Consider the following 14,895-nt stretch of genomic DNA (forward strand, 5'->3'; position numbering starts at 1 on the left):
CGGGGAGGGGAGCGGGGAGGGGGCGGCCCCCGCCCGCCCGCCCGCCCGCCCGCCGCCAGGGGGCGGCCCCGTCCCGCAGCCCGAGGGGCCGGGGAGCGGCGGGCGCCATGGCGGGCGGGGGGGCAGCGCCGGGCCCCGCGCCCCGCGTCCCGCTGCGGGCCCTGCTCCGCGCCTTCAACGCCCTCCTCAGGCAGCGCCGCCACCGAGCCGCGCTCGCCGCCATCAAGGGCTTCCGAAACGGAGCCGTGTGAGTGGGACGGGGACGGGACGGGGACGGGGGGGTGCGGCCGGTGGGGGCACCGCGCTCCCTGGGGGGGCGTCTGCTGGGTGCCGGGGGGGCTCCTGGGGTGCTCCCCTGGCGGTGTCCCCCCAAACCTCACCATTTCTTTTCGTTTTCACAGCTACGGGGCAAAAATCCGCGCCCCCCACGCCCTGGTGATGACTTTCCTGTTCAGGAGCGGCAGGTACCGGCCCGCAGGCACCCCGTCCCCGTTCCCCAAAAGCCCAGGTTTAGGAGCAGGAGGATTCGTGAGCCCACTGCTGTGATAACCAGCAGGATAACTTGTATGGAAATACACACACACAAGTGTATGCAGTCGTGCAGGTCAGCCACTTGTCTGGGGGTTGGGCCTTGACAGAATTAGGCAAAAGCACAGCGTGAGAAGAGCGTTGATTGACCCCCGATGGGTGCCCCCCAGCCCGGTGTGCCCCCCTCACAGAGCTGGAGGTGTCCTTGGGGTACCAGAGCTGACAGTGGAGGTGGGCAGGGTGAGGGGGGTAAGGTCCGGGCTGGTTGCTGGTGGTGCTGCCTGTTCGCTCTCCTAATTGTCTGTTTCTTTTGTCCAGTTTAAGAGAGAAACTGAAATCGATCGCCCAGGCTACGTACACCCATTCCCGGAACTTGGCGTATTTTGTGTTCACCTACAAGGGGCTGATGGCATTGCAGTCCTGGCTACAGGGGAAAAAAATCCCATTTCATTCTTTCTTGGCAGCCTGCATTGGGGGTTGGTTAGTGTTCGGTGAGAACAATCCCGTCAACAGCCAGGTAAATGTCTTTGGTGGACGTTGGGTTGACAAAAAGACCAGCGGGTGGGTGGTTGTGTGCCGGGAACTGGCTGGTGTAGCGTGGCATAGTGCTGGTGGTTCAGTTCGAGAGCTGACAGCTCTGCTTGGCCTCCAGAGTTGCACTTGTATCTAGGACAGCAGGTTTGCAGCCCAAAGCCACCTGGTTCCCCCACGCGTTCTCTGAGCTGTGGTAACCGCCTGCCTCTGCGCTCCTGGCCTGCTTGCTTGTAGAGTTAAACCCACAAACTTGAGCTTTGTCATTTGTAGAGAACGATTGATTACAGAGCTACACGTAACTGAACTGCTTAAACTGACAAAAGGTGCTCAGGGGGAGTCTGATCTAGAGCTGGTTGTTACCGACTTCAGTTTGGGTCAGAAAAACACAGACACAGATTAATCAGAAGCGTTCTACTTGTGCAATCCCCTGCAAGACAGCACCTTCGGTCTGGTTTTAGGATGTGTCCACACTACTGAGCCTGTCTGTATCTGCTTGGCAGGGTGACAGGGCTGCTCTGTGGCTATCGGCAGCAGCATCTGGGGTCGTGTTAACTTAGCAAAGATGAAAGTTGTGCAACTGAGCTGCAACCGTGCAAAGATCTGTTGCATCAGGTGTGATTTACTGCTTACTAAATGAGAGCACCTGAAGGGAAGCAAGGCTTTGAGGACATAAGGAAGACACAAACATCTCCAGTTTAAGATTTTTCGATATGTGAACCTACAGTCCGTTTGCCGTTACGTTGGGTAAACTGTTCCTGCCCCTCTTGCACAGTTTATCCCTTCTAAATCACTTCCTCTGACCAGATTTACTGGCTAGGTTCTCTTCCTAATGTTCTCTGGGTTTTCTCTTTATGCAGATTGTTATGTACCTGCTGTCTCGTATCCTGTTTGGCTTGTCTCGGCTGGCAGTGGAGAAGGGCTATGTCCCACAGCCCAAGCAGGATCCCTTTCCACTCGTTGCTGCTCTGGTGTGGGGAACAGTTCTCTGGCTCTTTGAGTACCACCGACAGACTCTGCAGCCCTCCCTGCAGGCCTCCATGACCTATCTGTATGACGACAGTAACGTATGGCACGACATTTCGGACTTCCTCATTTACAACAAAAAGCCTGCAAGCGAGTAGTTGGTTCCTTGGAAAACACCTGTGAACATGACGGTACCTAAGGGAAAAGGTTGTTCTGTCACTCTCGACTGGTTATTTTTATTATTTTTTAAATTAACTTCTGTCAAGGAGAGTTGCCTCTTGTGTCCTGACCAAAATGTTCTGATTAGTCTTCTACTAGCTCTGTTTAGAGCGAGTTAATACCCCGCAGAAACTTGTTGCAATGCCTCAGGGAGAGTAAAATGCCTTGGGAACCTTCAGTTAAAATCAGTCTTCTTTTAAAGATGCCTTATTTTTCCTGTGAATGTATTTTGTTTGGTTGGTTGGTTGAGTTTTTTTTTCCTTTTAAGAAAGGAAATATGCTCGTAAAATGGCAGCTTGACAGTAATTGGGGAATAGGTCTAATCATGGAAAAAATGCTCTAGGAGTTGTCTGGGTGCTCATGAGATGGAAGCATTTTTCTCTGCTGCTGTGCTCCCTGTCGTGGGAAGATGGGAGTGGGAGCCCTGCTCGGTTCTGGAAGCTGAGACATAATTTCTTGATTTCTAAAATATTGCAAGGAAGGTTGTGTGCTCCCTCAGAGAGTTCCTCTGCAATCTTTCTTCTCTCAGGGAGGCAATAAGATGTTTGAGAATAAAACTTCTGAGATTCTCCCACACGAGTCTGGTAAATCAGGCTTGGAAGGAATATTTTTTTTCTCAGTTTCTCTCATCCACTTGGGCTGCATCTGTCTTTCTACCCAGTGCACTAACTTAATACCCTGTAATTATTTAAAACTTATTTGTAAAGCTTTTGAAAGCTGCTTAAATTAAATACCAGAAACAGTTACGCAATTTAAACTCCTTTGAAAACCGGCTGAGGCACATTGCATGCCCTCGGCTGTCACGCTGGGTACTTTATACGTAGCAGGGAGATGCACTTTCGCTTTGGTGGAAGCCCATGGGTCCAGAGTCCACCCCCTGCACCAGTGGGACGACCTCGCTGTCATCAAGCTCGAATGTACGCGTAGCTGCTGCAGTGCTGTCGCTGGGCCAGGCTGAGGTCACGCAGGAGTATTCAGGTGGCTCTTCCTTTAAATGCACTGCTGAGTCCCACAAACAGCACGTGCCAGGCCTTCACCGAGGGTTGACTGGCCAGCTGAGAAATGCTCCGTTTCATCAAAACAAAAACTTTTCAAGTTGATGAAATCAAACTGTTAACAGCATTAAGCACTGATAGGTCTGTGTGACACTAAGCCAGTCATTTACTTAATGATGGTGTGTAAAACCAGTAGTCAGGAATTATTTCAGTGTGATATCACAAGAGTCAATAAGCTCCCTGTGCTGTTCCCTTTTGTCTCAGTCAATATTACTTGTTTCTTGCTCTTTTACCTTCTGTTGTCTAAAAGAAGTTAGCCGTCTGTGTACACATCCACTTTTCCATCCTGACCTTGTTTCATAATCCCACTGATGGTGCTCTTCATCATTTTTTGCAGTCTCCTCTTTACAATCCAAGCTCTAGCAATTTGTTGTATTTAACGGTGTGACTGGAATGGGAAGTCCAAGTTCAGGTACCTTCTGTGTAGGAAAAAATTCTTGATATCTTAAAGATGTTTTTCCTTCATCTCTTTAATCTTTTTTATTACTCCTGTGCATCTTCTGAGTGCTGCTTTGCTTTTTATTTTTCCACGCTCTCTGTCACCAAGATGGAGAGTTGAATGTTCCCCTCCCCACAGCCTGTCTGTTGCTGTGAGGTTCAGGATCGAATCGCATCCAGAGAGGCTCAGCTTGAGTAGAAATCAAGTCTGCTTTTCAGTCTTGACCTACATCTGGCACTGAGGAGAGCTACGTGTGCTGTGAAGTCTCAGTGCAGAGATGGAAGCGTCCTTGTGCTCATCCCATGCAGATCCATGACTACTCTTCTTTGTGCCCAGAAGACAAGGATTACTTTACCATCGCCTGTGGTCCCTTCACCTGCTGTTACGGTCCGTCTGGAATGTTGGGGTTGGAACACGGAGCAGTACTTTGTCAATTTTTCTGGGCCTGTAGAAGTTAGGAACTGTTCTTGCACTTCTTTCTAGTTCAATATTTTCTTTTGTCTTGGTGATCTCAAAGATTCAAGTAGAGGGGAAAAAAAACATGAAGCTGTAGCTGAGTTGTGATTTCTGTAGAAGTATCGTGTCTGTGTTTGCTCCGCTGGTGGATGCCTGAGGCAGTGTGTCCTGACAGGGCAGTGCTGCACCTGACCTTCGTGGCAGAAGCCTCAATATTCTTCTGAACGAGCGTGTTAATATTGAGCTAATGTTGCTGAACAGCCTTTGGTGGGATTTGAGGAAACCCTTCCAGAATCTCAGAGCAATGGCTTGAGAATTTCTTCCTAAAACTGTTAGACTGACAAACCCCAGGCCACGTGCAGTTACTGCAGCACACGCTGCGGCCTGGCTCACACGTGAGCTGTGTCTATTTGAAGTTTTTAACGTTTTGAACAAATTGCCGATGTTCTTTCAGGAGAAGGGCTTACAGTTCTCTTACACGTGAGCTGATGTGCTTCTGCTAGTCGCTGTGAAGCACTTTGCCTGTGAAGTCGGAGGGAAATGTCCTTTTTGTGCTGCCACGCGCAGTACCTCTGTCCTCTCTAGGTGGCAGAATCAAGCCAACAGCAGGGCTCCAGCAGCAGCTTGGCAACTGGCCGCCAGTCGTCCTTGGTTCAAACTGCCCTTTTTCTCTTGGGAATCTACCGCCAACCTCACTTTCAAAGTAAATCGTGCCTGAGACTCCAACCATCTGTACTGGTGACCCAGGAACCAGCTGCTGTCCCTGGAAGCGAAGTGCAGCTCGTCCCAGGAGCAGGCTCTGTGCAGCCGCCGGTCGCTGCGCTTTGGGGGACGGTTTGTGCTCCTGCTGCGTGCGGGCAGGGCGCTAAGCTGCAAGTCACTCCTTTCCCCGGGGAGGTAATTGGGACGGTTCTTTAACGGCATTAGTGCTCGTTGCCTCTTCTGCCACCAGATAGCTGGGGACGGACCCCTTATGCTGCCGATGTGCCGGAACAATGCGGGCGTGTAGTAAGGAAGCGAACTAGAAGTAATTTGTCTGAGTCAGACTTTTGGATACATAAGTGACACTCCCTGCCCTCCCCCAGTGCATTGTGTAAGGAATTGAGTCCCCTGTTTGTGTTCCTTTTTATTAGCATTAAAACCAAAAGGGATAAAGAGACAGTTGGGAAGCCACCTGCGAATCGGCCGAATGCTGAAGGAATCACAAAGGAGAGCCGTTTTTTCTCCCCGACCCTGATCAGTTTTGAATTTTAAGATGAACATGCCTTTGTTTGTCTACGTCGACCTTATTTCCTCTTCTTATTTCTTCTCAGCCACCTGACTCTGAGATGCTGAGCGCCTCGAAAGAGGAGCAGGGCATCTCCATGTTTAGCTTGGTTTGTCAAAAATTGGGATTTCTGGATAAAACTGGTGCGTTCGTTTTAAATTGATGCTCCTCCTTCAGATTTTAAGCCTCTTTTACAGAGGGAACTTTAAAGGTTAATGAATTGAACTGATCAAAAGTTTTCACCAAGCCTTGACTCTGTATCCTGAGCTATTAATCATTTATTTTATGAGTGAACAAAGCGAGCTGAGGGTTATTTACAGCCGCCGCATGCTGCCCTGGCATACCTGCTGTGCTTCACTTCTCTTTGGAAAATTGCTCTTACATTAGTGTGCTTTTTCAGGGTTGCTGAAGGAAACATCTCCGGGACAGTTACATTATTTAACAAGGGTGAAAGCTGAGTGGGTGCATGATATTTGGTTTAGCTGAGGTACTGCATCTGATCTGTGCAGGTCAGGAGAGGGTCATTCTGAAAGAAAAACTGCAGAAGATCTATGATGTCGGTGCTGCAAGACTTCCTTGCCCCGGTGGAGAAGTTTAAGCTCTGCTTTAAACCGAGCTGGGTGTGGGGTGGCAATGATGGGATGGCCTCAGGCTCCTGAAGCAGACCAAAAGCAGGTGTTCAGAACATCCCCCCTGCACCCTGAGCTCTGCAGCCAGCTGGGAGCCTTCGTGGATGGCTGGTGCTAGTGAAGGAACCAGTAACCACTGCGGGTATCCTCTCGAAGGAGAAACTGGTATGACTCAAGCTCATTTTCACTGCCTCAGCACAAACACGACCTTTGGAAAATACCCTGAGCCGCGCACTGTTTCCTATTTGTCAGGTTGTGTTTGTCTGCCTGGATCCTGCTAACCTGAGCAGACTGTGCTCGCCTTTCTGGTGCTGGTTTTGAAATCCACCTGATAAGGAGTAGAAAAAACGAGGCATAATGCTGCCCAGTGCCATGTCTGGCTGCCACTGTTAGTGTTTTAGGGGTGCTAATCTTGAATTCTCAACCTGTGTGTTCACATCAGATTGTTGGAGGAGGTAACTTTTTTTTCCTTTACTTAGAATTTGCTTCTCTCTCATTTCTTTATGAGACTTGTGATGAGGAGGGGAGAAACAAATTAAATGCTCTGTAATGCAAATATTGTTACCTCTGTTTTTGGCCTCGCTGTATTTTGCATTCATAATTGCCATGTAACCCAGGTCCTGATTGTGGGATGGCATAGGATAACGCTAAGTCCATAACCTCAGGTAACTTGTGGTGATGCCAATCAGAATGCTTGTGGCAGCTCCCCGGTGGGTTTAAGCGGTGTGAAGGAAGGGGCAGTGGGGCTGGAGTAGCTCTGTCTGCTGTGAATCAGCTTCCTGTGCAGCCGGTGCAGCAGTCAGCCTGGTGTAAGATTTCTGCTCACCTCCTTTGCAGATTATTTCTGTATAGTTGGGTTTTGAAGATCATGCTGTGCTTTCTATAAAATAATAATAATAAACTAATTTTTTGACCTTTTTTTTACTGTCATCATTATGAAGCTAAACTATTTAAAGTAATGCTTAATTAGTGCATGCTACTAGTCCTGCCTGCAGAGAAGAAATGCACAGAGGGTTTTTCGAATGAGCCGTGCCCTCACGTTACCTGCTCCCAAAAGCCAGTGCTGGATTTACCACGCCACCAGCTTGAACTGCTGCAGCCCCTGGGAAGGATCCCGTCCCCAGAGACAAACTGGGGCGGCTGTCGTCTTCCTGAAGCACAAACTTCCCCCTGTGCTGGCTGCTTGGACCTCTCAGGTGTTGCTGTATCTTCAGACCAAGTGAGTCAAACTGGGGCTAGGCTGCACCATTCATGACGTGTGCCGGGACGTGCTCGGTGTGAGCAGGAATGAACAGGACCGGCTCTTGCATTGCAGCATGAAGTCAGCCTGGCTCCTTTGGGCTCCCTGGGGTGGTTTTAGGGCAGGCTGCTCCTCAGTACCTTGCAGCTCATTGCTGACGTGGGCAGGTGGCTTCAGAAAGCGTGCAGCTTCCAAACAACGCAGGGCTGAGTCTGCCTCTCCCATTAGCTAAGAAAAATAAGGACTTACATAAATGATCTGGGTGCCTCTTTAGAGCTGGGAGCTACAGAGGAGGTGTGCCATGGAGGTAAAAGGAAACACGGAGAACCCCTTCTTGGTGCCACCAGCTGAGCGGCTCCTCTCCTCGGTGTCTGTGCCACCAGCTGAGCCAACCCACCCTGAGCAGCAGCAGGATGCCCGCTGGAGGAAGTCGTGCGGGTGTGGTTGTGCCGGTGTGCGAGCTGAGCACAGCTCACAGCTCACAGCTCACAGCTGCAGAGAGCGGGGCCGGGCTGCAGCTGGCAGGGCCAGTAAACGCTTTGGGGGTTCTGCGTGCTAAGGCTGGATGAGCTCGGGGTTCTCCAGCCCGAATCAGGAATGAAGCAGCATCCTCTGCATCTTGCCAGCTGCGCACACGAAGGAGGTGTGCCTTGCAGGCAGGCTGCAGGCCCGCACATCCCCTCTGGCCTCTCCAAACACAAAGCACTGGAGTTTGGGTCCAGCCTGTCCCTGCCAGCAGGTTGCATCCTTCCAGCCCTCCTTGCTGCGTTCTCCCACAGCCGGGAGCTGCTCGCACACACCCTTACAGCCCCTGCCCCAACGCGTGCTTTGGAGGCAGCCAAAAATCAGGACAGCAATGGGATAAATCCCGCTGGTGTCCAGAGCGTGAGGAGCCCTCCTGACCCTGTCGGTGATGGAGAGGGCTGCGGGAGCAGCAGCCCCTGCAGCTGTGCCGGGGGGATTCATCTGCATGCAGGGGAAGCCCCCGTCCTCCTCTCCCCCCACAGCATTTGCTGCAGTGACGGTTTGCCTCCCGTTTGTCCTCGCATCTGCCCTTTTCCAGCACCACCTCGCAGATTTGGCACCGCGGCCCCGTGGCACAGCCAAGCCGTGCAGGGAGGGGGGGGGGGGTGGGCACGGTGCAGGGCTCAGCCTGCTCCTTCTGAATAAACCGCCCTGTGAATTGGGGGGGTTGGGGGGATAAAAATAAATAAATAAACGCTCGGGCTGCCATCCCCCCAGCTGCCCCCGGCCTTTGTGTGTGTGTGAGGGAGCAGCTGGTGCGGCAGCTGCCTCCTCCTCCCAAACCCTGCCTGGCCCGGCCGGGGCTCCCCAGGGACGGGCAGCACCGGCAGCCCCTGGGGTGGGCTTTGTGCGTGTCCCCCCCCGGCAGGAGCAGGCAGCGGGCAGGCAGCTGCTCCCACTGCTGCTGGCGAGGCCGGGCGGGACACGGCAAGGGCCGAGAGCTCCGTAACTGCGCCCAACAGCGTACCGGGGAGCCCTGCCACGGCCCCGGCCCCAGTACAGCCCCCGGGGGGCGGCCAGGGACGAGAAGCCCGGCCCAGCCCCCAGCCCCCAGCCCCCAGCCCCCAGCCCAGCCCCACAGCGGCTCCGTGCGGGGTTGGGGGCTCCCGGCCCAGCCCCACCGCTCCTCGCCCCAAGCCCACCGGGCCTCCGGGCCCCGCCTTCGCGGGCGTTTTGGGGTTAGATACCCCCGCTTTGGGTTCTCCCAGCTCTGCCCTCCCACGCGGGGCTGTTATCAGGGCGCTGCACCCGGGGGTGCCGGCGGGTGGGCGCGGCCCTGCCCCGCCCGGCTGCCGGGCCCCGCGGAGGGGCCGTGCCCGTGGCCGTGGCCGTGGCCGTGCCCCCGGGGCCGCTCCGGGCGCGCCGTGCCCGCGGCCGCCGCCGCTTCCCCTTTAAGGCGCGGGCGCGCTCCGCGTCCCGGAGCCGCCCCGCGATTGGCCCCCGCCTCGGCGCGGCGCCTCGGATTGGCCGCCTGTCAGCGCGTCCGCCGCCGCCCCGCTCGACCAATGAGCGGCCGGCACCGCCCCTCGCTCCGGCGGCGCCGGCCAATGGGGCGCCTCCGTGCGAAGGGCGCAGCCAATGGGCGGGCGCGCCGAGCCTGGCGCCGCTTTCGCGGCAAAAAGGATTTGGCGCGCAAAAGGCGCGCGGGGCCGGAGCGCGGGGACTGCCCGGCGGTGGCGCGGCGCGGAGCGGCCCCGCGCCCGGCATGGGGCGCGCCCCGGCCCCCGCCCCGGCCCCGGCCCCGCCGCCCGGCCCCTGAGCCATGGCGGCGGCGGCGGGCGGCTCGGCGGGGCTGGCGGCGCTGCTGGGCGGCTCCTCCCCGCACCTCCTCATCGTCTCCGCCGCCGAGGAGCCCGCGGGCGGCTGCCGCCCCGACGCCGACCTCCTGCTCTTCGCCACGCCGCAGCCCGCCCGGCCCGGCGCCGCGCCCCGCCGCCCAGCACTGGGGCGCCCGCCGGTAACCCGCGGGACGGGGCGGGGGCCGGGGGGGAGAGGGGGGGCGGCGAGGGGCCGGGATGGGGCGGGCGGCTGCAGGGGGGGCGGCGAGGGGCCGGGCCGGGCCGTGCCACGCGGTGCCCCGCGGCCCGAGCCAGGCCCTGCCCGGCCCCGGCGCTCCGGAAGCCGCGGGCGGGGGCCGCCTCCTGCCGGGCCTCCCGCGGGGGGAAGGCCGGGGGGGGCCGGGTGCCGCCCGCCCCGCTGAGGAGCCCCTGTCCCGCAGGTGAAGCGCAAGCTGAATCTGGAGAGCGACCACCAGTACATAGCCGAGAGCCTGCCCGCCGCCCGCGGCAAGCCCAGGAACCCCGGCAAAGGTACCGGCACCGCGTCCCGGGGTCAGGCCGGGCCGGCTGTAGCCGCGCTGTCCCCAAACTGCGCCGCTGTGCGCTGGGCTGGGGGCGAGGACCCCCTGCAGGGCTGCCCTGCCCAGCTGCGGGGCTCTGTCCCAGCCCCTGGGGCTGTCCTTGTCACCACAGCCTCCTGCGCGCACTCCTGCCATTCTACCACCCTGCAGTGTCCCCGTGTGAGCCTCCGAGCCCAGCCCTCGGTGCCACAGCCCAGCTCACGCTCGCAACCGAGTGCAGCTGTCAGAGCCCTGCCCCAGGGTCCTGCAGCAGCCCTCCCGGGGAGGACCCTCCTGTCCCCAAAAAATAGACCTTGGGGTGCCGCTGGTGGCATGCGGAGCGAGGTGGCACCGGGGTGGTCTGGGGGCCTCCCAGCTCCGGGGCTGCGTTCCTGCGGTGGCTGAATGCTGCTTGTCCTCGCCCGCTGGCAGGGGCGAAGTCTCCCGGGGAGAAGTCCCGCTACGAAACCTCGCTGAACCTCACCACCAAGCGCTTCCTGGAGCTGCTGAGCAAGTCGCCCGACGGCGTGGTGGACCTCAACTGGGCGGCCGAGGTGCTGAAGGTGCAGAAGAGGCGAATCTACGACATCACCAACGTCCTGGAGGGCATCCAGCTCATCACCAAGAAGTCCAAGAACAACATCCAGTGGCTGTACGTCCCCGGGGACGGGGGGGGGGGACGCTCGGAGCAGTGGCGGTGATGACCGTGGGGATGGCCGTGGGGGGGGGTGCTGGCTGCGTGGGACAGCCGGGGGGGAGGTGACAGCCCCGTGTGTCCTGCAGGGGCAGCCAGGCCGCCGCGGGGGCCTCCAGCCAGCACCGGCTGCTGGAGAAGGAGCTGCGGGAGCTGCAGGCGGCCGAGCGGCAGCTGGACGACCTCATCCAGACGTGCACGGTGCAGCTGCGGCTGCTCACCGAGGACCCCGCCAACCAGCAATATCCTTCCGTGCGGGGCCGGGCCGGGTCTGGCGGGGTTGGAGGGCTGGGGGCGGTCGAGCCCCGGCGCCTGTGGTTGCCCTCGTGGGGCTCGGTGCGTGAAGGCGTCCCCGTGTCTGCTCCTTGACCCGCCACACCGCAGCCTACGTCACCTGCCAGGACCTCCGGAGCATTGTGGACCCCTCCGAGCAAATGGTGATGGTTATCAAAGCCCCCCCGGAGACCCAGCTCCAGGTCTCGGACCCGACGGAGGTGAGTGGGGGCCCTCCCCGGTCCCTCCCCGGCTCTGCAGAGCCCTTGGTAACCCTCCTGGGTTCCCCGGCTGTCCCCCCGCACCGTGTCTCACCCGTCCTGCCTTTTCCCCAGGCTTTCCAGGTCTCCGTGAAAAGCACTCAGGGCCCCATTGACGTGTTCCTCTGCCCCGAGGACAGCTCGGGGGTCTGCAGCCCCGTCAAGAGCCCCTTCAAAGCGCCCTCGGAGGAGTTGTCCCCCGGCTCGTCGCAGCCCAGAGCCTCCCCTCTCCTGCATCCCGCCCAGGACGTCAACATGCCGCTGCTGCCCGGCGAGCAAGGTGGGCGGCGGGGCTGGGGGCAGTGCCTGGGCTCTGCGGCGCAGGGACAGCGTCCTCAGCAGGGCTCAAGCCCCACGGGCCCTGGGGTGAGGGTGCGGGGCTGCAGGCGATGCTCGGGCTGTGTTTTTGCTGCCTGTTACGGGTGGCTTGGCCTCGGCGCTCGTGTTTCCCCGGCTGCCCACCGGCAGCGATGGTCTGCGCCGTGCTGAGCTCGGCAGAGGCAGCCTTGGAGGTGTGTGCCAAGGAGAGGTTGCTGGTCCTCTCCATCTCAGCACCCCATGAGCAGTTTGGGCCACGCTGTCCTGATGACCTGGATGTTTCCAAGCTCTTCAGGTCGTGCCACGCGTGCTTTCTCGGTGGCGGTGCGGAGCGTTGCCCAGAGGTGCTGTTCCATGGTGTGTCATGGTGCTGAGAGTCGCTTTGTGTCCCCACAGAGGCCCTGCTGCCGGGTGCCAGCGTGCTGCCCAGCAAGTGTCCCGCCGAGGAGGTGAGCCTCTCGCCGCTGGCCTCCATGGACGCCCTCCTGGAGCAGAGCAAGGACGATTTCTCGGGCTTCTTGGCGGACGAGTTCATCGCCCTGTCGCCGCCGCAGCCGCAGGATTACCACTTCGGGCTGGAGGAGGGCGAGGGCATCAGCGAGCTCTTCGACTGTGACTTTGGGGACTTCACGCCCTTGGACTTCTGAGGCAGGCGGGTGCCCGCGTCCAGGCGCAGCCGCCGAGGGCGAAGCCCCCTGAAGCCAAGGGGCCGTGGGGCAGAGCAGGGGACGGCCGCCCCGTGCCCGGCTTTGCCTCTGCGTGGTTTCTGGTGCCTTTCCTGGGGGTGTCCCTCGGCGGTGCAGCGGCCACAGGCCCTCTCGCCACCCCCCTGCAATATTTCCTTCCCCTCCAGCATCTCGCTGCGGTGTGACCGAGCCCAGCGCCGCTCAGGGCAGCTCTGGTCCTTGGGGGGGGGGGATGCTGGGGTGCGGGGGGGCTCCCCTCTCGGTGCCCCCTCGCCACGGGGGTGCCCGTGGCAGAGCTTTAAGCAGTCCTGTGTATAGATTGGATTAATTTATTTTTGGTTCCCTGGGGACAGCGTTTCGTTTCCTGGGAGGGGCCGGGGGGGGGAGGCGTGCGGCAGTGTGGGGGTGCCGGGAGGTTTCCTTATGCTGGGAAGGGGCTGGCAGAGGTGTGGGGGTGCCGGGTCGCTGTGAGCCCCCCCTGTGCGGGGAGGGCACCGTGCCTGGCTGAGCGTGGGGTATTTATTTATTATTTATGCCGTGTGGGAGCTCTCCCGGGACGTGGTGGGCAGGGGGAGCAAGAGTGGGGCATGAAGTGGGGGGGGGGAACAGTGCTGGTGGAGGGCCCCGGCGGGGGTCTGCTGGCACACTCCTGCTTTGCTTTTGCCCCCAAACGGGGCGCTGGCAAAGCCCCTGCCGTGCCAGGTGGCCATGGGAAGGGCGATGGGACAGGAACGGGGCCGTGTGTGTGTCCCCCAGGGATGGGGGGGTCCCGGGGGTGCATGGGGGGTGGGGATGCTCCCCGGCCCTGGTGCTGGTGAGGACCAAACATTGTCTCCAGGTTTTCTCTTCTAAATTCCCGTGCAGCCATCCAGGCCGAGCCCCTTCTGGGGTTTGGTTCCTCCTCCCTGGCCCAAGGGTTTGGGGGGGCGGCAGGGAGGAAGGGGGGGCCCTGGGCCGGGCTGGAGCCGCACTTTCACTTACTGCCTTTTAACAAGCTTGTGTTCCTCTGAGCTTCGTGTTTAATAAAGGTTTCTACTGACTCTGGTCTCTACTTTGGGGCTGGGCTCAGCTGCCTGGGGACGGATGGGGGCCTGAAATGTTGCCTACACCCAGAGCTAAGGGCTGGGGGGCTGTTTTTTTGTTTATTTTAACTTGAAATGCAAAGGTGGGGCTCTCAGAGTCTGCAGGAAGCACTTGGGTCCTCTTGTGTGACACAGCCTCTGCCCCGGGCCAAATGTGGGTGAAGGACAGGAAGGGGGTGTCCCTGCAGGGCTGGGGACACTGCAGATCCCAGGGAGATGGGGACATCGAGGGACGTGGGGGAGGACGGTGTGGCGGGTCTGGGGGTGGCTGAGACGTGCCGCTTCCTTCCCGTCTTTGTGCGCTCGCTCCTCGTTCTTTCTGCCTGGCTTCCTGCGTGTTACTTATTTAAATACCCTGATAAATATTTCACTCTGGCCTGCGTTGTTGCATAAGCCCTCTGCTCCCACCTGAGCGTACAAGGCCGTGTGGTGCCGGGCTGCCCCGTGCTGCTGGGGCAGGTGCAGTACTCACACGGCTCCTCGTGCTGAGCTGGGATGGGTTTGGGTTTGGGGGTGAGGGCTCCCTGCCCTTGAGGGTGTGCTGATCCCTTCCTTCTCCTCTGCAGGGTGCCCAGACCTGGTGGGGCTGCAGAGCTGCCCCCTGCCCCTCGCCGTGCTCCCAGCACAAAGGAGCAGCCGTGATGCTGCAGGGAGGTGGTTCCAGAGGGGTTCATGGCACTGGAGCATCCTTGCTGACCTCCTTTCCTGCCTCCTGCCGTGGGACAAACCACCCCGGCCTTTGGGGCTGGGCCGGGCCGAGGCGGTGGGAAGGTGGCAGGTTGTGCTGATAGGGATTTCCTTCTTGGTGAGTGCTCGGCGTTGTTTCCTGACAAACAAAGCCCAGCTGGGAGAGCCTGGCTGCCAAGCCTGGCATGGGTGGATACGTGGCGTGTGTCGTGCAGTCGTTTATCCCTTCCCATTTTTCATGTCCTTGTTTTTATTTGTGGAAATCTGTACCCACTTTCGTGATGTCTGCAGCGTGGAGCAGCACAGCTTTTCCCCTTCCCCTGAGCAAAGGTGAACCTCCCTGCACCACCACCAGCAGTGCTCACCGCCGTGCTTGCGGGATGCGATTCCTCAGGATCAGCAGTCCCTAAAAAAGCAGGGCCTGCGCCATGAGCCCCGGCAGGGCCAGGGCACGTCCCCCCTGTGCCATGCAGCCCAACTGCGGGGCGATGCGCGGGCTGCCCTACGCCGGGCAGAGCTCTACAGGAATAGCTGCTGTGTCCCAGGGATGAGTCACGGTGCAGCTGAAGGGCTTCCCTGCTTCTATTTTGGATCCCTGCAGAAAGAGCTGATCGCCCGTGTAGGAGTTCTCGCTTCTGACAAGCACGCGTGGGGATGGGGCGAGCGTGGCTGTGCCACCTGGAGCGGGGAGTTGGGCACGAA

The 14,895-nt window shown here is 58.9% G+C and overlaps 2 protein-coding genes across 2 annotated transcripts; both read left to right on the top strand.

Annotated features, from left to right (window-relative positions):
• Window positions 1-88: 88 nt before the first annotated feature.
• PXMP4 (peroxisomal membrane protein 4) lies at window positions 89-7,008 on the top strand. The gene is made up of 4 exons (XM_084296727.1): window positions 89-247; window positions 402-464; window positions 847-1,045; window positions 1,920-7,008. The coding sequence occupies exons 1-4, from the start codon at window positions 108-110 to the stop codon at window positions 2,181-2,183; spliced, it is 666 nt and encodes a 221-aa protein (XP_084152853.1). The 5' UTR covers window positions 89-107; the 3' UTR covers window positions 2,184-7,008.
• A 2,609-nt stretch (window positions 7,009-9,617) lies between these two features.
• Window positions 9,618-12,574, top strand: E2F1 (E2F transcription factor 1; the record flags this gene model as incomplete). Its single annotated transcript, XM_084296595.1, has 7 exons — window positions 9,618-9,812; window positions 10,074-10,164; window positions 10,626-10,845; window positions 10,977-11,127; window positions 11,265-11,381; window positions 11,496-11,700; window positions 12,135-12,574. 7 exons carry the CDS (start codon window positions 9,618-9,620, stop codon window positions 12,383-12,385), a joined length of 1,230 nt encoding a protein of 409 aa, XP_084152721.1. The 3' UTR covers window positions 12,386-12,574.
• Window positions 12,575-14,895: the final 2,321 nt, after the last annotated feature.

This window comes from Netta rufina (genome assembly GCF_964035555.1).
Source record: "Netta rufina genome assembly, chromosome: 16".
Taxonomy (NCBI): domain Eukaryota; kingdom Metazoa; phylum Chordata; class Aves; order Anseriformes; family Anatidae; genus Netta; species Netta rufina.